General features: G+C 53.6%; 1 protein-coding gene and 1 long non-coding RNA gene across 6 annotated transcripts in view; one reads left to right on the top strand and one right to left on the bottom strand.

Annotated features, from left to right (window-relative positions):
* The window catches only part of RNF157 (ring finger protein 157), an 80,569-nt gene that overhangs the window by 55,137 nt on the left and 4,547 nt on the right, over nucleotides 1-20,885 (top strand). For 2 of the 5 annotated variants that reach the window (XR_014304445.1, XM_082705227.1), the window contains exons 4-18: nucleotides 2,162-2,308; nucleotides 2,757-2,874; nucleotides 3,314-3,380; nucleotides 3,661-3,704; nucleotides 4,083-4,130; nucleotides 6,161-6,232; nucleotides 6,739-6,898; nucleotides 7,057-7,169; nucleotides 9,680-9,918; nucleotides 10,892-11,000; nucleotides 13,153-13,264; nucleotides 13,667-13,854; nucleotides 14,138-14,203; nucleotides 15,226-15,274; nucleotides 16,988-17,098. Coding sequence is in view for 4 of the 5 variants with exons in the window: in XM_082705227.1 (XP_082561353.1) it covers nucleotides 2,162-2,308; nucleotides 2,757-2,874; nucleotides 3,314-3,380; nucleotides 3,661-3,704; nucleotides 4,083-4,130; nucleotides 6,161-6,232; nucleotides 6,739-6,898; nucleotides 7,057-7,169; nucleotides 9,680-9,918; nucleotides 10,892-11,000; nucleotides 13,153-13,264; nucleotides 13,667-13,854; nucleotides 14,138-14,203; nucleotides 15,226-15,274; nucleotides 16,988-17,098 (1,643 nt within the window). In the remaining variant the exon portion in view is untranslated. Of the gene's footprint in view, nucleotides 1-2,161; nucleotides 2,309-2,756; nucleotides 2,875-3,313; nucleotides 3,381-3,660; nucleotides 3,705-4,082; nucleotides 4,131-6,160; nucleotides 6,233-6,738; nucleotides 6,899-7,056; nucleotides 7,170-9,679; nucleotides 9,919-10,891; nucleotides 11,001-13,152; nucleotides 13,265-13,666; nucleotides 13,855-14,137; nucleotides 14,204-15,225; nucleotides 15,275-16,987; nucleotides 17,099-20,744; nucleotides 20,786-20,885 lie in introns of all 5 variants that reach the window. The other 3 variants (XM_082705228.1, XM_082705230.1, XM_082705229.1) reach the window with 3 other exon arrangements.
* LOC309850826 lies at nucleotides 9,236-13,279 on the bottom strand. Its single transcript, XR_014304453.1, has 2 exons — nucleotides 13,188-13,279; nucleotides 9,236-9,622 (listed from the first exon to the last, which is right to left on the bottom strand). It is a non-coding gene; the product is annotated as an uncharacterized lncRNA (long non-coding RNA).

The raw sequence follows: 20,885 nt of genomic DNA, 5'->3' as shown, positions 1-20,885 counted from the left end.
CCTCTCACATCTTCTGCCCCTAGGCCCTTGTCCAAAGAGAGGAACACTGTCTCTGAGGAGTAGGACCCTCCCGGACAGGAAGACCAAAGAGAATGGCTTTGGAGATTCTTCCAAAGACCCAGATCGGGCCCTGGGGAAGCCCAGGGTCTCCAAACCACACCATGTACTCAGAGTTCCAATCAGTGGTCTTTTTTTTTTTTTTTTTTTTAAGATTTTATTTATTTGTCAGAGAGAGAGAGGGGAGATAGCGAGCACAGGCAGACAGAATGGCAGGCAGAGGCAGAGGGAGAAGCAGGCTCCCTGCTGAGCAAGGAGCCCGATGTGGGACTCCATCCCAGGACGCTGGGATCATGACCTGAGCCAAAGGCAGCTGCTTAACCAACTGAGCCACCCAGGCGTCCCTAAGATTTTATTTATTTATTTGACAGAACATAAGCAGCAGGAGAGGGAGAGGGAGAAGTTGGCTCCCCGCTGATCAGGGAGCCTGACGTGGGGCTCTGTCCCAAGACCCCAGGGTCGTGACCTAAGCCAAAGGCAGATGCTTAACTAACTGACCCACCCAGGCGCCTCTGGGGTTTTAAATGTCTTAAATAGGAGCAGACAACCAAAGATTCTTAGATGCATAGGAATGCCTATAATATGAAAGACGGGCAGAACAAACCAACAGGAAAAAAAAAAAAAAAGACTCAGAAATTAAAAACGTAGTAGCCGAAATGAAAAAGCCAATGAAACAGAAGAGGAAAAGTCGAAATAGTCCAGAAAGTGGGACCAAAAGGTTGAGATACATAAAAGAGGAAAGATACAAAGAATAGAGGTCCCCCATGCAACTAATGGTTCTGGAAAGGGAAGAGAGAATATAGAAGGAAGGAGATCACCATCAACGACTGAAGAAGTTAAGAAAACTTCCCAAAACCAGAGGGCCTGAGTTTCCAAATGGCAGGGACCCCTGGAGCGCCCAGCCCAGTGGGTGGTAAGGCAGAGATCCGACATCAGAGGAAAACAGGATCCTCTTGGGAGCAACGCCAGAAGCTGAGAGATCATGCGCCAATGCTCCAAATGTCTTTTTTAGAAGTTATTTATACCCTAGAACTCCTTATTCAACCAGACTTTCAATGCAGTGTGACTGGAGAGTAAAATCTCTCAAGGAGTGGATCCCTCCAACACATCCTTTTCCAGGAGGCTAGTGGAAGAGGAGCCCTGCCGCAGGGCAGGCGTACCCGGAGGAAGAAGGCAGGAGATGTGGGAAAGAGGTGGCGGGCCCTCCCCAGGGTCATGGGGGAGGCTGGTTCTGAGAGGCTGTGTGCAGGCTCAGAGCGCCTGGGGTCCAGAGAGCATCTCGAGAAGACAAAATGCACGAAGCGCTTGGTGCTTTTGAACGTGGAGAGAGACATGTAACCAGCCAGCAGAGGACTGGGGTGTGGGTGAGGGAAAAGGACACAGGACACTGAGCCACTGAAGCAGGAAATGAGCCCAGACTCCAAGAAAAACTGGCGCAGGGAAAGACAATCAGTGACCACTCTGTGGCTAAGCTGATCATGTTAATATAAACCCAGTAATGCAGACACAAAGGTGCTGAGCTCCCGGAATCATGAAGTACACACTTGGGGGCAGGGGGCGTCCTCCTATGGGGCCGCTTAAGGGAAGAGAAGGAAATCCTGGCTCCCGTGGTAGGAGGTCCACGGATTACACCTGAAACTGAAGTCAAGAATCACACAAGCATGTTCTGTAGGAACACACAGTGAATGCCAAAATGGTCAGCTGGAAGAGGTAGAGATGGTCTCTGAATAGGAGGAGGGGGACGGGTGGGGCCTGCTGCTTTTGTGACAAGCCTTGTGGAAACTATGTGAGTAGAAACTTTGATTACAGTCAAAACAAAACAAAACAAAAGGGGGTCTGGCCAATGCCCAAGTGTTCACGGTAGCACTACCAAAATGCCCCCCCGTAGTGGTCTTGAGGAACTCAGCCGTTGTTCAGAATGAAGACGTGGGCGTTAAGTTTATGACCATGGAGAGAAGCTCATAACGTAGTAAGTTTAAATACACATGTGTGCGTGTCTGTGTGTGTGTCTCTGTGTGTCTGTGTGTGTCTGTGTCTGTGTGTGTGTGTATTTAAAAATACTGATTTGCTCTCGGCAAAGTGCTGAGTCTTTGTGGTCTCCCAGGTGTGCGGAGGAGGTGAAGACCGCTGGAGAAGAGGCCGGCGGGGCTAAGGTCCACTACAACGTGGAGTTCACCTTCGACACGGACGCCCGGGTGGCCATCACCATCTACTACCAAGCCACGGAAGAGTTCCAGAATGGGATTGCCAGGTGAGAACAAGAGACCAGGTGAGCCGCGTCCTCCCCAGACGGGCGAGGGTCCACGTCCCCCACTCGCCCATGGAAGAAAATCTTCTTCTACCACGAGGTGAAATCTGGCTCCTGAATTTGGGTTTTCTTTTCTAGAGCCTCCACCTTTTCACCTTTTCCCTTCAAACTGTGCCATCATGTGTCGTGGCAAGGGGCAGCGGAACCTTTTATGTCATCAAGATGCTATTAAACATCCATTAAGCTGCCTTTTTGGGGATGGTGGGTTGAATGGATAAGTTTAGCGGCATGATCGAGCAGGAGCAAAGGAAACAGACACTGAAGGAAATATTTTCTGTCCTCTCCTCTTCTGTCCCTAGAGCCTGTTGATGTTGAGACCCGGCATGCGTGGGACAGAGGAACCGGTCCCTCCGTCTGGGCCAGATACTGACTTTCGCTCTTTGCTCAACAGCTACATCCCCAAAGACAACAGCCTGCAGTCGGAGACGGTGCACTACAAGCGCGGGGTCTGCCAGCAGTTCTGCCTGCCCTCCCACACCGTGGACCCCTCCCAGTGGGCAGAGGAGGAGGTGAGTGGCTCTGGGACCAGGCAGCAGGCTCCTGGGCGGAGGCGCAGGAACAGGGACCTAGGGCCTCATCCGGACTACAGCCGGCCGGTCCCCTGTCCCCGATGCTCGGAAACCACACTGTCCTTCAGCCCTGTGACTCCTTCACACCCTTAAGATAGACCCAACGCCCTTAACTTTTCTGTTCCAAAGGAGCCCCTTCACCTCAGATACTTGGAGAAAGCCAGGAACCTGCAAGGAACCTGCGAAGTTAGAGGGTGTCATAGCTACAAGGCTTTAGAAAGAGACAGGGGCCTCCCACAGGACAGACTCAGGTGGTCACGAGGTTGAGGAACGAGAGCACAGATGACTTAATGCCTCTTGATGACGTCTCCCTCCCTGATGGACACTGTGTCATCTCAACATGCTAAGTCCTTTTTTCTTTCCTTTTCTTTCTCTTTAGCTTGGCTTTGATCTGGACCGAGAAGTTTACCCTTTAGTGGTCCACGCCGTGGTGGATGAAGGGGACGGTACGGGCCCCTTTATCTTCTTCCACTGTACACGCTGCCCTTTGGTGGTGCACGAGCCACAGGCCCTCTCCGTGGGGCCCGGGCAGGCGGTCCCTGGGTCCCTGGGTCCTCAGGCGGGCGAGAGCAGCATGGATTACAGAATGTGCCCCTTCTCACAGCCCGGAGCAGCGGTTCGCCAGGCACAGGGAATCGGGGGAGGTAGAAGGTAGAAGGCCCACGAGGTGTGTTGTTGTGCTTTCTTCCTCATCCATGTGCCTTTATTTACTTACTTATTTTTCAGAGTATTTTGGCCATTGCCATGTACTGCTGGGCACTTTCGAAAAGGTGAGTAACTTTACGGGACCTCGCTTTATTACGTTTAACTGGCTTTCGTGTGGGGTCTCGGGCTGCCCTGTCTGCTGCTGCCTGAGTTGCAGCAGGATGGGTCCGGCTCAGAGGCTGTGGTCAAGCCAAAGGAGCCTCACACCGGGGGCTGCCCCTGGGTCTAGTGCCAGCCCTGCTACCAACTCGCCGCGTGGCCTGCAGCTCTGAGCCCTCGGTTTCCTCTTCTTAAAATGGAAAGGTCACACTGGATACTTGGAAGGCCCTGCGGGTGTGAGGGAAGCGTCTGTAATCCCACACGTGTATACTCGAGGGCAGCAACCAAGAACACCTGTGCCTTCTCACCCTCCTTCGGGTCATAACGGTCCTCTTTCATTTCAGCACACAGATGGAACTTTCTGCGTCAAGCCCCTCAAACAGAAACAAGTGGTAAGTACTGGACAGCCAGGGCTCCTTGGTGTCCCCACACCCTTTTGATCACTCTTTCTCTTTTTTTCTCTTTTGCTAAGCACCCTTCTTTCTCTCCCACCGCCCCCCCCTTTTTTAATCAAAGAAAAGTGAAAAAGGGAGTACTTTTGTGTGTTAGAAACTCCTTGGGTGGCCTGAAAGGAATACTGATTTGGGGCGTCTTTATTGTTCCAGAATTGTGGGTGTTGAGGCGGCCGTTATCTGAGCAAAGGACTTAAGAAATGAAAGGACAAGATTTGTCTCTTGACATTAGGTTTCGGGAGAGTTCCTTTTATTCAAAATGCCAGGGTGAGAAACATTCCAAGCTGAAGGTCCAATTCAGAGCCAATTAGGGCCCTTGGCTTAATTCATCCCACCACTGCTTTTCTAAATCCCAAGTTTACTGGCCATCTGCCCCCTTCCCAGAATGACCAGCAAGTTATGTGTGTGTCTGCTCCTAACCCCCACTGGGTCCCAGCACTTTATTTTTCCCCACTTTTGCCCAAGTGGAAGCAGAGTCAGTGAGGAGGGGAGAATGGGGTCCGGGGCATTGGCAGGACTCCCTGCAGGTGGGTGGTAAGGGTCTGAATTCTATATTGTTCATTCTTGGGGGTTAAGTGTTCTCCCCTCTTCATGAGGTCAATAGCAGTCAGTAACACCTGAACATAATAAATTTGTTGATAATATCCTTTCCAATTTAATCGATCAGTAAGTTGAAACAAGTTTTGAAAGGCAGAGGAGAAAACAGATCCTGAGCCCAGGATACTGCCTAGGAAGGCCAAGCCTTGGTGAGTTGGCTCATGGGGAGGCCTTGTTCTCCAGGATGCCTAGAAAGGCTAGGGTAACTGAAGGTAAATGATTTGTCTATTTTCCTTTTTTTTTTTTTTTAAGATTTTATTTATTTATTTGACAGAGATCACAATTAGGCAGAGAGACAGGCAGGCAGAGAGAGAGAGAGGAGGAAACAGGCTCCCCTTTGAGCAGAGAGTCTGATATGGGGCTCGATCCCAGGACCCTGAGACCATGACCTGAGCTGAAGGCAGAGGCTTAACCCACTGAGCCACCCAGGTGCCCCTGACGTTGAGGTTTTAAGGGTTAGGGCCAAGAAGGCTCCTTGGCCATGCGGGTGGTGGGGTGGCTTGTGCAGGTGCAGGGGCTCAGTTGTCTCCCCTTCACGATCCTACTGTCTGTCTGTCTCTCTTCTCATGTTTTCCTCCCACTCCTCCCCTTGCCCGTTTCTCCTCTTTCTTTCTCTGTTCCATTCTTTAATAATAAAAATAATAAAATTGTTAAAGATTTATTTCTTGGGGCGCCTGGGTGGCTCAGTGGGTTAAAGCTTCTGCCTTCAGCTCAGGTCATGATCCCAGGGTCCTGGGATCCAGCCCCGCATCGGGCTCTCTGCTCAGCAGGGGGCCTGCTTCCTCCTCTCTCTCTGCCTGCCTCTCTGCCTCCTTGTGATCTCTGTCTGTCAAATAAATAAATAAAATCTTTAAAAAAAAAAAAAAAAAGATTCCTTTCTTTACAGAGCACCAGGGTGGCTCAGTTGGTTAAGCGTCCAACTCTTGAGAGGTCTCTGATCAGGTGCTTACCTGACTGCGCCACCCAGACGCCCCCCCCCCATCCCTTTATTTTTGAAATGTCCGCACTTCATGTCTGTTACATAGCCAACACTTTAATTTTGATGCGTAGGCTCCATCCTTTTGCTAGTCTCTGCCCTTCTTAACTCTGCTTTCCTGTCTGTAACCTTGAGCTGCGGTACACGAATTAGTGTTGCATTCGTGAACTTTTGTGCTCCCTCTTGGGCAGAATGGTGGGTGGATTAAACATTTGATTTTCGTTTCCCTGTCAGAGGGAAAACGTAAGTAAATAAGAGCACCCTTTACTTGTCTAGGCCTTTGATTTTTTTCATTGTGAGTCAGTAGCCCCTGGTTACCAGCGAAGGTTGAGGGACGAGTTCCCACTTTCTCTCCGTCCAGTCAACCTGCCCTTGAACTTTGCTGTTTGCTCTTCAGGTAGATGGGGTCAGCTACCTCCTTCAGGAGATCTACGGAATCGAAAACAAGTACAACACACAGGATTCTAAGGCAGGTTCTACCCCACATTCTGAATGTGCTTTTCCTGGGAGGCGGAGGGAGAAACGCTTTGGTGAAACTCCGATCCAGGGAGTCGGTGTGCTGAACTCTGGAATCAGTTTGGTCCGAGGAGGGGATTTTCTTCCTCATTCCAGATGCTTATGCTTATATCGCTCTGGAAATGAAAAGCTTCGGCAGGTTTGGATGAGTTCCCCTGCAGAACCCCGGCCACCCATTACCGGGCTCCCTTGCAGTGTTCCTGCCCCCCCCCCCCCGCCCTTCCCTGTGTGGTCTCCTTACACCGCTGCCCCGACAGTCTGACCCCCTAGGACAGCTTGAGAGAAGCAGCTCCCAGAATAAGGGAAACCCAGTATGCGAATGCGCATGCGAAAGTCCAAAGTAAATGTAGGATATGGTTCTCGCCCCTTGTCTCCGCTCTTCAGGCAAGCTGCTTGCAAAGAACAGAGAGGACACGAATGTCTTTGTGTCACTGGCTACGTTTCTATCTCCCGGGACAGGTGGCTGAGGATGAAGTAAGCGATAACAGTGCTGAGTGTGTGGTGTGTCTCTCAGATGTCCGGGACACCTTGATTCTGCCCTGTCGTCACCTCTGCTTGTGTAACACGTGTGCCGACACCCTGCGCTACCAAGCCAACAACTGTCCCATCTGCCGATTGCGTGAGTCCCAGAGCCCTAGGCCGAGACCCGCTGGGAGGGTCTGCAAACTGCCCGCCCCTGGGAGGGGGAACTGTGGTATCTGCCCGGGGTTCCCGGGGTTCCCGTTCATCCTGACTCCTGTTATCAGGATGGCCTGATGATCTGTTCCCTTCTTGTAGCCTTCCGGGCGCTGCTTCAGATCCGGGCCATGAGGAAAAAATTGGGCCCCTTGTCCCCAACCAGCTTTAACCCCATCATCTCGTCCCAGACGTCTGACTCAGAGGAGCATTCGGTGAGTTGGGCCGGGCACCGGGACCACCCGGGAACCAAGCGCTCTGGTCCCCTCGCTAGCACTGTGCACCCTTCATCCTTCTCTACCTGACTTTGCAACAAGTAATTAAACCTTGGCACGCTGCAGTGTTCAGTAAGCTGGCTGAGGTCACATTGTGTTAAAACCAACCAGTATTACAATGGAAAATTGGATACTGATCATTAAATCCCCCTTTTCCTCCCTGGAACTCAGCATCCGGTTAATATTTACCCTGCCTGGAGCCAGCAGCTCCCAGCCTCACCCTAGTCGGAGCCCCCGGCCCCAAGCAGGAACAAGGGGGTGATTGTTTTGCATTTGAATACAATTCACTATGTTTATCTGGGTCCTTGAAGGAGGCGACTGTTTTTCTTGATCCTATTTCTTGGCTCCAGCAACTGGAAGCCAAGTGGATGACACACTTCACTTCCGTGTCCTCCCCCCCACCCAAAAGAGATAGTGCTGGAAGGCAGCCTCGAGGCCGTGCGGTCCTAGCAGACGCCATCTTCAGATTCACTCACGAGTGGAGGAAAGTCGTCCTTCCATACGCCGTATTAGGATAACTAGTTAGCTATTTAGGGAGGAAAAATCAGCTTAGCACTTCACTCCTTACCAGATTAACAAATAAATTCCAGACGGAGTAACTCGTTAACTATATTAAAGCAAAACTACAATAAAGCAGAAGCAAAGTAAACCAAACATTAAAGACTGAGAATAAATTTTGGGTGATTCTTTAGTTGGCTTTGAATGGGAGAGGACTCTCCAAACTTAAAAGCAGAAGAACGCTACAGAAAAAAAAAAAAGTGTAGATTTTACCACATAAAAATATTAAAAGTTCAGATGTGTAAAAAGGATTAAAATGAAAAGGCAAACCATGAATCATTTAAAGAAAAAAAATGTCTTCACAACGTTTATAGCAGAGAGAAGCCTAATATCTTTGCCGTGGCTCCTATGAATCAAACAGAAAATAAATGGACAAAGGATATTATTTAAGATTCTCAGGAGTGGGGAAAAAAATTAAGATTATAAAAAAAATCCTCAGAAGAGGATGCTTAGCTGGTTAAATATCTTATTCTTTAGTTAGCCATATTAAAAATCTTCAATATATGAATTAAAATGAGATACCATTTTTCACCTTTCAGATTCGAAAGCTTTTTCAAAGAGACTCCATGGCAGTGGGGGTGGGGGGCATCTGGGTGGCGCAGTCACAGTCCCTTAAGTCTTTGGCTCAGGTCAGGATCTTGGGGTCCTGACATAGAGGCCCCATTGGGCTCAGTGCTGAGTGAGGAAGGGGTTGGCTTCAGATTCTCCTTCTCCCCCGCCCCCCCGCCGCCACTCACTTGCCCCACAAGGGCACTTCTGTGTGCTCTCTCTTAGACAGATGAATGGACGGATGGATAGATGGCATGCGCACCTGGGTGGCTCCGTGGGCTGAGCCTCTGCCTTTGACTCAGGTCATGATCCCAGGGTCCTGGGATCGAGTCCCGCATCCGGCTCCCTGCTCAGCCTGGAGCCTGCTTCCGCCTCTGCTAGGTGCTCCCCCTGCTCGTGCTCTCTCTCTTTCTCTCTCTCTTTCTCTGTCAAAGAAATAAATAAAATCTTTAAGAAAAAAAAGAAAGAAAGAAAAGAAAACCATTAAAATAAATAAATAAAATCTTTTTAAAAAGGGAGAGAGACTTCATGCTGGTGGAAAAGCAGTTAAAATAGGTTCTCTGTACTGCTTATAGGAGTGTGGCTGGAAGGGTCGTTGAAGAAACAAAACAGAGTAGCTGTAAGTATCAAGAGCCTTAAGAATACTTATATCTGATAATCAAAGACCTAAGAATTTAATATCAAGAACACAATCCGGAAAAAAAGGGTTTTGTGGGAGCACCTCTCTTTTGCTGGATGGATGCTCCCTGATTCACAAATTGCTTAATAAAGCCAATCGAATCTTCAAAAAAGATAAAGATTTGTGCACAAGGATGTTCTTCAAATGTGGTTTACAGGAGGGAATGTTGGACACAGCAAAATCCCCAGTAGCACCAGTAGAAGAGTTAGGAAATATGGACTCTGTGAAGGGAAATATTTATGTTTTCTGACATATAGGGGATATAAAATTGTTATTTACAGAGTGTAGCTTTGTAAACCACACAGAGAAAAAGGTTGGAAGAAAGTGTACCAGAATGGTACTGAAAGTTGTACTTTGGGCGATTTGATTATTGAATCTTCCTTCCCTCCCCCTTCTTTTTTATCTTCATGGGTTTATCCTGTAATGAACATATATTTCCATTACAATCAAAAAACAAACACTACTAAGAAGTCCATCTGTAAGCAGAATCTGGGAATAGGTGTTTCTTTGACATTTTCTCCTTCTTTGGCCTCTTCTACAAATGCTCCGCTTGCCAGACCAGATGTAAAAGAAAACATTTTTTCAGTGTAGAGCAAGGAACACGATCCTGCCGTAAAACAAAGAGCACTTAATTAATTTTTCAACCTGTCTCTGATTCCCCTAGTCCTCCGAGAACATTCCACCAGGTTATGAAGTGGTGTCTCTTCTGGAAGCCCTCAATGGGCCCCTCACCCCGTCCCCAGCAGCCCCTGCCCTTCACGTGCTAGGAGACGGCCACCTGTCGGGAATGCTGCCTGCCTACGGCAGCGAGGGCCATCTGCCCCCCGTCAGGACGCGCTCCCCGCTCGACCGCCTGTCTGACTGCAGCAGCCAAGGAATCAAGCTCAAAAAGAATCTTTCCAAGTGAGTGGTTGGTGCTCGACAGTGCTGCCTCTGGGGTCCCTGGTGACGCGCTGCCCCTGGGGTCCCTGGTGACACGCTTTCACTCGTCTTCCCCTGCTCAGTACTGGGTCCCCCGGCCAGTGCGGACCCTCTGGGCTGTTCTCAGAGCTTTTCATTTCATGGAAGACCTGGGGCTAACACTCAGGTGGAAATAAGGTGGCATGTGGGTACTTAGTAGAACCCAGACAGGCAAATCTCCTGTGTTTTTGGTGGGGGGTATGGGGGTCTAGGGAAGAGGACATCCCTAGGATCATTGAGGCCTGTGGGGAGCATCGTTTAGTCTAAAGACGGAAGGAAACTTGTGATCTGCACCTATACTCTTAAGCATTTAAACCCAACAGCATTTAAACCCATTAAAAACCAACAGGCACAAGTCATGAGAAACTTTCTGTGGCAGAGTTAAGGAGCGTGTATTATAGATAAAAATATTGAGACCCTAGGGGCACCTGGGTGGCTCAGTCACTAAGCGTCTGCCTTCAGCTCAGGTCTTGATCCCAGGATCCTGGGATCCAGCCCCGCACTGGACTCCCTGCTTGGCAGGAAGCCTGCTTCTCCCTCTGCCACCACCCCTGCTTGTGTTCCCTCTCTTGCTGTGTCTCTCTCTGTCAAATTAATAAATAAAATCTTTTTAAAAAGAACATCAAGACCCTGAAAATGTCACTGGTTTTTCCCTGGTTTGGACACAAGTTATTGAAGGAGTTAAATGTAAAATGGAGATTTTCTGACACCCAGAAGAGCTCTCAGTCCCTCCCCAGGGCTCTTTCCAAACTTTTCCTCCTTCTTAAGACCTGGGTTCCGCCTCCCCTGCTCCATTCGTCCCCTCCCCTTTCCTCTGGGCCCCCTTCTTCCTGTGGAGTCTGGCTAACAGGTGCGGCCAGTTCTGTTCTTTACCCGGATGCCGGGTTCAGAGGCTCCTCTCCCCGGACTTCCGCAGGTCTGTTTCCCAGAATTCTTCTGTGTTGCATGAGGAGGAGGACGAGCACTCCTGCAGTGAGTCAGAGACGCAGCTCTCCCAGCGGCCGTCCGTGCAGCATCTGGAAGAGGTAATCCCGGTCTCTGTTTCTTGGACGCTGGACGGCAGGTACTTCCGTCCCGCCTGCCTCTCCAGGTCCATCTGCTTTCATTCACTCCCAGGCACCTCGGAACTTTCTTCGAGACAGCAGCCAAGGTTTCCTTCCATTCATCCTTTCAGCGTAGATCGAGCCTGTGTCGCGTGCCAGGCACTGTTCTGTACGCTGAGAACAGTAGCAGTAAGCAGACGACAGAAGTCCTGGCCCTTGTGGCGCCGACAGTCTTGATATTGGGGTTGGGATGGACCCCAGGGCAGTAAAAACTGGCTGTGGGTCCTTGAGTCAGGAGAGAGAGGGAGCTCCAGGCTAGAGGTGGGGGTTCCTGTCTTTAAAGGGTCGTCTGTGGACAGAGGCGGAAGGAGGTGAGAGAGTGAGTGTGCAAATGTCTGAGGAAAGCGGGTTGCAGGGACAGGATGGCGGCAGCGGAGCCCGGCAGAAGTGCGCCGGGAGCCCAGTGCGGGGTACTGCCCGCGAGCCCCGCAGGCTCTGTTTAGCAGGCTTGAGACACCTGCTGTCTGGACGGCCATGAGCGAGGTAAACTGCGACGGGCGAATGTGATCAGGTGGGCCCCGACTCTGGGTGCTCGAGGGCTAGTTGGGGGCAGGGCAGGCGCACAGGTTACAGCACTGGGTCTAGCATATGGTTGTTCAGTATGTATTTGTTGGGTAGGTGAATGATGCTTTTTCTTTAAAGAGTTATTTACTGGGGCGCCTGGGTGGCTCAGTGGGTTAAAGCCTCTGCCTTCGGCTCAGGGCATGATCCCAGAGTCCTGGGATCGAGCCCCACATCGGGCTCTCTGCTCAGTGGGGAGCCTGCTTCCCCCTCTCTCTGCCTGCCTCTCTGCCTATTTGTGATCTCTCTCTCTGCCAAATGAATAAATCAACTCTTTAAAAAAACAGAATTATTCATTTACTTGTGAGAGAGAGAGCAGGTGTGTGCACCCCAGTAGGGGGAGGAGCAGAGGGAGAGAATCTCCAGCAGACTCCGCTGAGTGTGGCCCCTGACACGGCTCCCCTCCCACAACCCAGGAGATCATGACCTGAGCTGAAACCAAGAGTCGGACCCCTTACCGACTGAGCCACCCAGGGACCCCTGAATGAATGAATCTTCGCTCTAGAGAGAACACCCACCCCCCATGAGGCAGGGACAGCGTGGTCTGTGGCAGAGACACACGAGATCTTGTTAAGTGGAGAAGCCCAGGGATCTGTGCTGGCAGAGTAGCATGTGAGCTGGATCTTGGCATTTTAGGACTCCCAGAGGAAGGCGAGAGAAGCAGTCCAGGGGGTGGGGCAGTCTGTGCAAAGGCCCAGAGCCGAAGCTGGGGCACTGGGCAGGCCAGGGGTGTGTGGGAGCATGGCCCACGAAGGCCCCTCTGATGCCGTTGCAGACCGGGCCCCCAGAGAGCAGCTGAGCCCTCCGGAGAACTCCCTGACTCGGGCAGGACACAGTGTCTGAGCTCCGATGAAAGCAGAGCTCCCTGGGGCGCCAGCTGGCTAAGTGGTGGAACTTCTAGTGCTTGATCTCAGGGTCGAGTTTGAGCCCCACGTTGGGTGTGGAGCCTACTTTAAAATAAAAAAAAAAAAACCCAAACCACAGAACTCTTGGAGAAAGGGGGTAGGAACAGAATCCCCATCTGCCCAGGACAGGGTGGGGGTTTTGGCACAGGTGGCTGCTAGCTGGGTGTCAGGAGGGGCTTGGGGGGGGGTGCAAAGGCGGTATTTCTGTGAGGTCAGTAGAGCTGGAACCAACCCCATATCCAAGTGGGGCCGCCTCGCAGGCAGTGAGGCCTCTGCTGGTTTTGTGTTCTCCTTCAGAAGGAAAGCGGTTTCTAATCCCGGGAAACCCGGGGTGTTCCCGTGTCACAGCTGCTGGGTGACCTGTGTCACCTGAGCTCCAGCTTTTGTATGGCCCGAGCAGATGCTGAGCCTCCGGCAGGATGTGCTGACTGAGGCTGGCACCTCCCCTGGGAGGCAGCCCTTCCAGCCCAGGGCCGGGGGAGTGAGGACGAAAGAGAAACCGCCTGTGCTCTGCACACAGCCTCCTGACGCTGGGGCCCTAGGCCCTCCCGGTGTCCCCCTCCTTCCCCGGGGCCTGGCCCTCACCCCCTTCCTCTGTGTCCCTCCAGGAATGCGGGGTAACCCCAGAAAGCGAGAATCTCACGCTGTCATCCTCGGGAGCTGTTGACCAGTCGTCTTGCACAGGGACGCCGCTCTCTTCCACCATCTCCTCCCCGGAAGGTACACGAGGGAGCGGGAGCGACTGCACATTCTTCTGCAGCCCCGTCCTCGGTGCTCGTCACAGCCCCTCCAGAGGGACTTGGGGCTGGCAGGATGACACCTAGGCTGCACGAAAGCCAGGCCCCTCCCAGAGCCCAGGGCTTCCGCTGACGGGGGGGTGGGGGGAAGGGGGACTCCTCTTACCCCTGGGCTTGCTGTCACAGGCTCCTTGAAGACTGAGTCAGGGACAAGCAGATCCTTGCCCCCGGCTCCAAAGTGTGAGCCTCGGAAGGCCTGAAGCCTAGTGCTCAGTCAGTGAGGGCCTGGCGAGGCCACTAGAGTCCCCTCTGCGTGAGCACGGGGAAGCCGCTCCCAGAAGCCATGCCTGACCTCCCGGCTCCTTCCTTCCGCCCGTCTGCACAGACCCTGCCAGCAGCAGCCTGGCCCAGTCGGTCATGTCCATGGTGTCCTCCCAGAGCCAGCACTCCCAGATCAGCACTGACACGGTCTCCTCCATGTCCGGCTCCTACGTCGCCCCTGGCACTGAGGAAGACGGCGAGGCTCTCCCTTCGCCCCAGGCCTCCAGCAGGGCCCCCTCGGAAGAAGGAGAGGTAAGGGGGGAGCACGGGCAGTGTCTCTGTTGCTCAGCGCGCTGCACACGCGTCCGGACTAGCTCAGCCCGGGGCCTGCGAGGGATTCCTGCCAGGCCCCGGCCGCGCTCGGAAGGGGGTGCCGTGGAGAACGAGCTGGGGCCGCTGACTCAGACTCCTCACGTCTGACTCTTCCCTCGGGTGCCACTTCTGTCCCGAGGACCCGGTTGGGGGTTGCTGCCCTGCGGGCTGGGTAGGAGAGCAGGGCTGTCTGGGCCTTGATTTCTGGTTTGCTCTTCGGCAGGTGATGCCGGGGGCGTCTCCGGACAGCAACTTTGTCGGCCTCGCCGCCGAAGAGCTCGACGCAGAGGTACGGCCGGCGGCGGGCGGCAGGGCTCCCCCCATCAGAGGGACCGTTGGCGCTGGCGGGGGATGCGATGGGCTGGGGGCCGTTCCGGAAGCAGCCTCCCGAGGCAGCGTGTTTGGCTCACTTCGGGCTGGGCTGTGGCGTAGAGGGGAGAGCAGCCACACACCTTGGTCCATGGACTGTCCCTTAGCACAGTGCACTGGTCGCCATGTAGCAGGCGTGGGGTGCGTCCTAGAGGGAGCGCTTCCCGTCCAGACCCTGGACCTGAGGATGTGTCCGTCCTTCGTTCACTGAGTGCTCATACAGAGTGTGTCGCAGGCACCGCCTGGCACTGGAAGACGTGAAGACCCCAGTGACCTGGTCTTAGCCTCCCTCAGCCCCTTTCCACCAGCTCTATATCCTCACCCAGGGGTGCCCGACTGGCTGAGTCAGTGGAACATGCAATGCTTGGTCTCAGGGTTGTAAGTTCGAGCCCCACGCTGGTGTAGAGATGACTAGAAAATAAATAAACTGTAAACTCACCCAGGAGCCCCATGACAGGTGGAGGGGACAGGATTACATTTCGCCACAGAACGGCCCGGCGGAGGTGTTCAGGAAGCCCCGGTCGCAGTGAGGGCACTAGAACTTACCTTGAGCCCGATGCTGTCATGGGAGTCTCTGGATAGGGTTTGGGGTCCGAGGAATTTCTGGAAGTTTTACAGTCTTTCTGATAGTCTGTCATTTGGCAATGTTTATGTCCACCTTCAAGAGACGGTATGAGCTGAACTCTTCCGAAGGTCACCCCTGACATCCCCTTGGTACAGCAGTAACGGGCCTCAGTCCTGGTCCCTGCCGGCAGACCGGTGCCTCCCCAAGCAAACTCCGCCTCTGCCAGGCCCCCTAGGCTTCTCAAACACAGAAGGGACTGAACGCTCTGGACGAAGACGCTGAAGTGATACCATGAGGCCAGTTACTTCCGTTTTCAGCTGATCAATATGTCCATTTTCCTGCTTTTATAGACTCATAGCGCCTTCCTTCTGTCCTAGGGCAATGATGTTATAGAGGAAGAGGACGGATCGCCCACACAGGAAGATGGTAAAAGACCTGGTCTCTTGCTCCCTCTTACTCGATTTCTTTCCTGGGTGTTCTTTAAAGAGTACAGAGAGGGGCCCTGGTATGACTCGGTGGCTCTACTCGGTTTTGTGGCCGTTGGGGAAAGCTTGTCTTCTTGATGGACTAGCAGGGCGGGCAGGGGATTTGAAGACCGCAGTGGTCTTCTTGGCTCTTTCAAGGCCTCAGCACCAGGGATGTCAGGACGCAGCCGCTGTAGAAGGCCTGCGGGGAGCTCTGTATTTGCGTAGACGGGGTTCGGCAGCTCCTGGGGCACCCCCTCACCTTCCTCCTCGCTTCCGCTTTCCAGCCGAGGCCCGCAGAGCTGCTCCGGAGGCCCTGATGTTAGCAGCAGCCGAACACTTTGTTCCACTCAGAAGAAAGGCCTGCCAGGCAGTTGGTTTGGTTTTGCTTTAGCAAAGGGGCTGCCGAGACGTCTTGGTAGCAGAGGGTTAGGACCTTTGGGGCCAGGGGGCACTGAGAAGGTGTGAGAAAGTCCAACGCCCGAGGCTCGGCGCAGACAAGTATTTGTAAGCTGTCAGAACGACTTTCTTCACTGTAACTCAGGCCTCTGTTACACCTTCAGATGGAAGCGTTTTGTGTCCAGGAAGTCTGGGAGAGAGGGAACCATCTACAGAGCAAAGAAGTGGGAAGAGGCGGCGGGGCTGGGAGAATCCACCTGGGAATCCCCCGCTACCCAGGAGCCCGCAGCTCTGCCCTGTGCTGCTCTGAGGGGCCTCCCGCAGAAGGGCACCTCCAAAGCAGACTCGGACCCCAGCCCGGATGCACTTGTCATCCTAGCTGCTTCTGCTTTAGCTGGCCGTTGCTTGGGGAGTTCAGAGGTGTGCATGCTGGCCTGACCACTCTCGCCTGACCCCGTCGCCCTGAAGGAGGGCCTGGCCACCAAGACTGTGCCTCTGCCACACTTGCACGCCAGCCCAAGACAGGATCGGGCCCCTCATGGACTCAGGGGATGCCTTCAGTGCTCGAGGTTCCCTAGTCACCCTCTGTGATCACTCCCCCCCCCCCCAGAATGGTCGCTTCTGAAAAATGCAGAGTGGCGGGCAGTTTCTGCCTGACATTCCGTAGCCCACACGACGGATTTATGATTTTTCCTCTCCGTTCCACCAAGAGAAAACCGGAGGCATGGGAGAGCTAGGAAAAAAATCTGAAACCTTCCTCTTCCCTTTACACGTCTGTAGGTTTCTGCTCAGACCCTTGAAACATACTCAAAGTAACAAAGTACGTTTCCTCAGAAAACAAAACACGGTCTTGTGAATGTAGTGATCCTGACTAATACGCAAAATTATGGAACCTGAGACTTTAAGTTTTTGTTTTACATATTTATCGTTTTACAGAGCCTTGTGGTCGCAAACACCCGACAGGCCCCTGCAGATGCCGGCAGGACAGGGACAGCCTCTCTCTGCGCCCCGTGCGGCTCTCTGTGGAGCCCACATCCCTCAGCCCTCCCAGGGCCCAGAGCAGGAGACAGGGCAGGACAGGGCAAAATCACAGGCCCACACAACTGATTCCTTTATCGTCCACCCTCTACCCACTTAATTACTGTCTTTTTTTTAACATATGATTTGATTTTTTTTTTTGTCTCCATCCTTAAGATTTTTTTTTTTTTTTTTAAGGACAGCAGAGCAGAGAAAAAATATAGCCAGCCCCTCTCTAACTGCGTTAACTCCGTTACAGGCCAGAGGACATGCGCATTTCTAGGTATGGAGTGTGACAATAACAATGACTTTGGCATCGCCAGCGTGAAAGCACTGGACAATAAGCTGTGCCCTGAGGTCTGCTTACCCGGTGAGTGGCAGTCTGCTGAACATGAACTTGGTGGGAGACGCTCCCCTGCTCGCTCCCCGGCTCTCACCCTGGGACACCCACCTCCCTGCCCTGCCCTTCCTGCAAGAAGGCCTGGGCTGTGCTCCGGTGCTGGAGCCAGATGCAGGAAGGAAGTGAGGCAGCCTCGGGAGAGTCCTTGAACTTTGTGCAGAGAGCAAACCCTGCTCTGAGCACGACTCTTGGGACAGGAAGACAGCAGGAAAGCCCCTTCTCCTTCCAAATTGGCCCGACCGTGCCGCCCTCCACCCCGATCCTGGGGGTCCCACGGCAGGTGGCCTGGTCTTATTCTCATCAAGAGGAAGTTTGAGGCAGACCCCTGCCTCTCTGAGAAGGTCTTGAAAGATAGCCTAAGCCCTTGAAAAGGGGATCCGATCCCCTAGCTCCTCGGAAGGAATGTGTCTAGTTAGGAGCAGGGAGGGATTTGAAGGCCGATGTGGTTTTAATTAGCACATGGCTTTCTGAGCCAGGGAGCTGTGGGTCACCAGTCGCCTTGTACTTAATAGACTCGCAAAAGAAAGGTCAGGGGTCAAGGGTGACTCTGCTCCCTGGAGCCCTAACTTTGAATTTGGTCAGGACTGTCAGCGTCCCCCTTGTCCCTTCTGATGCTAAGCTGAACCTGGGGTGCCTCTAGCGCAGGAGCCGTGCTTATCACCGAGTACTCACGTCCTTCTAGTCCGTGTGCTCGGTCAAGGGCTCCACGAACCACTTCTCGGAAGCCATGCCTTACCCAGGCGGACTAGGTCAAAACCGCCCTCCTGGTCTCACAGCAGAGACCGCCCTCCACACGGTGGTGTCTGTAATCTTGTCACCATCCCCTGAAATGAAGACTTACTTGAGCTTTAGGACAGCCACATCACATCACGGGTCCAGTGCTTTACTCGCTCAGCGAAACGGCTAGAGGCGTTGGAGCGGCCCAGCCTCCTATGGCGGCCGCTGTCCGTCAGCCTGTGAGGGACGCCAGGCCTCACGCGCCTGGCCCCACGCAGACTGGTGGCCGGGAAGCCGTAATTCCCAGAAGATGCTTTCTCCCGCCTTTCAAAGGCCTCTCTCCAGTTGTTTTCTATTTAGCACGTCCTGAAGACACTGCCCAGGACTCCTCACGCTCCATGAGGCCAAAAGATGCCATGTCCGTCCTCCTGCCTCTCCCGCCTGCCGGTGGAGGAGGGAGCGTGGCCCAGTCAGGCCTGGACTGGAGCCGTGGGGCCCGGGCACACGTCACTTCCTGCCTTCCCACTCCTCACCTCGCTTCCGTCTGTCCGTTTGTTTTTCACGTCTTTTTGCCAAACGTAAATCTGTCTGTCTGGTTTGTTTCTTTTGAAGCTCATTTCTGTTACGTAGACTTCGTGTGGAAGTTCATGTTCACCGCGCCAGCACTGTCCCCGCCCCCCCGGCCACGCTGTGTCCCACACCACGCTTGCTGGGCGCACGCACCTCCCAGAGGCTCCTGCTTGTGTCTCCAGTCCTAACTGGCAAGGGCCTGCATTCGATAGATTCTCCGAAAAAGAGTATTTGCAAGGATCTATTAATCCCTGCACGTCCACAGAACATGGGGACACTTCTGTGGCGAGCATCGTGAGGAGGATTTGAATGGGCATCCCATGTCACAAGCCGGGGAAGATGACATCTCTGTCCTCTCTGCCCTGGGTCTGTGGCCACTCTATAGCCGGTGGCTAGGCTCCTGTCCCCCACCCCCACCCCGAAGGGCAAGCCCCCCCCTCCCAGTTGTGGCAGAGGGAGCTGCTGGGAACTGTTCGAGCCAACCATGCTGGGGCAGTGGAGCTTGTTCCTTCTGCTTCCTCCTCCTCCCGACCCCCTCGGCCAGCTGCTTGTTGATATTTATTCCACCTACGGGATTGCTTGCGGGAAGAGGAAAGAACCCTTGGGGTTCCTTACGGTGCTGTCAGGGGCCAGTGGGCTGAGGTGAAACTCGGTTCACTGTTCAGGCCAGTCGTGCAACCAAATGCCCGTGAGGCCTGTCGGGAGAGCGACTTGGGTGGAAGCACTTGAGGTGTCTTCCGGGCAAAGGCACGTCTGCTCTCTTGGTGAACTGTTTCCCTGGTTCTGCTCTTGGCGTCACACTGCTGCAGCGGGCTGGGGAACTCCCGGGAAGCATCCGTTGGGTGGACAGCAGGCGTGTCCACTTGTGTGAGTCCCGTGGAATAAATAGGCTCAGCTCCCTGCTCAGCTCCCAGTCCACACTTCCGCCCTGTGCCTGGGACGCCCGCAGGCCGGGCCGGCTGCAGGCTGTGCGGCCGTCAGGACGGCTTCTCAGGCACTTGGTCTCCGCTTGAGTCTGTTTCCTTCTCCAAGTGGCGCCGCTCCCTTCATGGAGGGCCGAGGAGAGGCCGAGCTGCGGGGAGCATCTCATGCTCGTCTCTGTGCCACACGCACCCTCCCCACGCTCACGCGCGCTCTGCTGGGAGACCCAGCTGGTGACAAAGACCACGGGGGTCCCCATCCTCACCACTCACATCACACTCGTGGGAGTGTCACTGAGAGGGTACCCGTGTCCCGCCAGCCCTTCTTCCCCTAAGAAGCTTCTGAGCCTTCTTGGGCCCCGAGACCAAGGGGGTGGCATGATCTGAGATTGTTCTAGAAGGTCTCAGAGGGAGAAAGTTGACGTGGACAGGTGCAGGTGGTGAGCAGGTTAGAACTGTGAAGCCAGGCTGAGTAGATGTGGTTCTGGGGAATTGGAAGGAATATCACACAGGTGGTGAGACAGTGGCCAGGGGACCAGTGATAAGTCTGTGAACAGGTTCTGGGTAGCGTATGTGGTGGGGGAAAAAAAAGAAAAAATCATTAGGGTTTTTTGGTGGGATTAGAAATATATTTTTAAATGACCTCATTGTGCAGGAGTGGAGGTCCCCAAGGAAACAGCAACACCTACAGAAACCTGAAATTCAGTTCACTCCTCTCTTCGGGCCTTGTGACCTGAGACGGAGATGCTGCTAGGAAAGCTTACGTGTCCTAGACACGAAGGGAAAATCTGAACTCGGTTTCTCTTTCCACTGGAAACTCTTTGAGACCATCAAACTATTCTAGCGCTCATGTCTCGTCCGTGGCTTGGTAGAGGCAGGAAAAGGGGGTGGGCAACCCCCCCTAAGTATGCTCCCCAAATCTACCTCTAGAGGTCTCTCTACTCTCCTGTCTCTCCTCTAGATGGGCCCTAAGGGAAAGCCCCTTGCTGTCTCCAAGAAGGATTTTCAGTGCCAAGCTCCAGGGTCTGGCTGGAGGGCCCGGTGGAGCGGCAGGAGAGCGGTCGCAGGGTTTTACTGGGGGCTCATCAGACCCCTTGCGGGGCAGGGGGGGACCTCGTTATCGCGGTGCAACCTCCCCCTCACCACCGAGTCGATCAAGAAGCCAGGTAGAGCAGATACTAGAGCTCTGAGTCTTGAGGCTATTCCAGAAGGAGCGGGTTTTGACCCTGCTAAGGACCCTAGAGCGGTGGAGCTGGGAGCAAGGACTCCCGTGAATTCAGAGTCAGGACGGCCTGCCGGTCCGGCGTCCTGTGGCGCCCTGGCTGGCGGCGGCGTGGATGGTGATGTGTGCGTGCCTGTGTGTCTTCTCTCTTGTTCACCGTTTGCTTTTGGTCTCTCCCACTGAACAGCCGCCGTGCCGGAGTCCTGCCCCATAAACATTGAGGACTAGGTATGAGATCTACCGAATTCTCTAAGTGGACGAAAAACTCATTGCATTCTGGGGGTTCCTAAGAGTGCTCGCTTCGGCAGCACATATACTAAAATCTGGG

The sequence above is a fragment of the Mustela nivalis genome (genome assembly GCF_964662115.1).
Source record: "Mustela nivalis genome assembly, chromosome: 17".
NCBI lineage: Eukaryota > Metazoa > Chordata > Mammalia > Carnivora > Mustelidae > Mustela > Mustela nivalis.
This window is presented reverse-complemented; position numbering and strand designations above follow the sequence as displayed.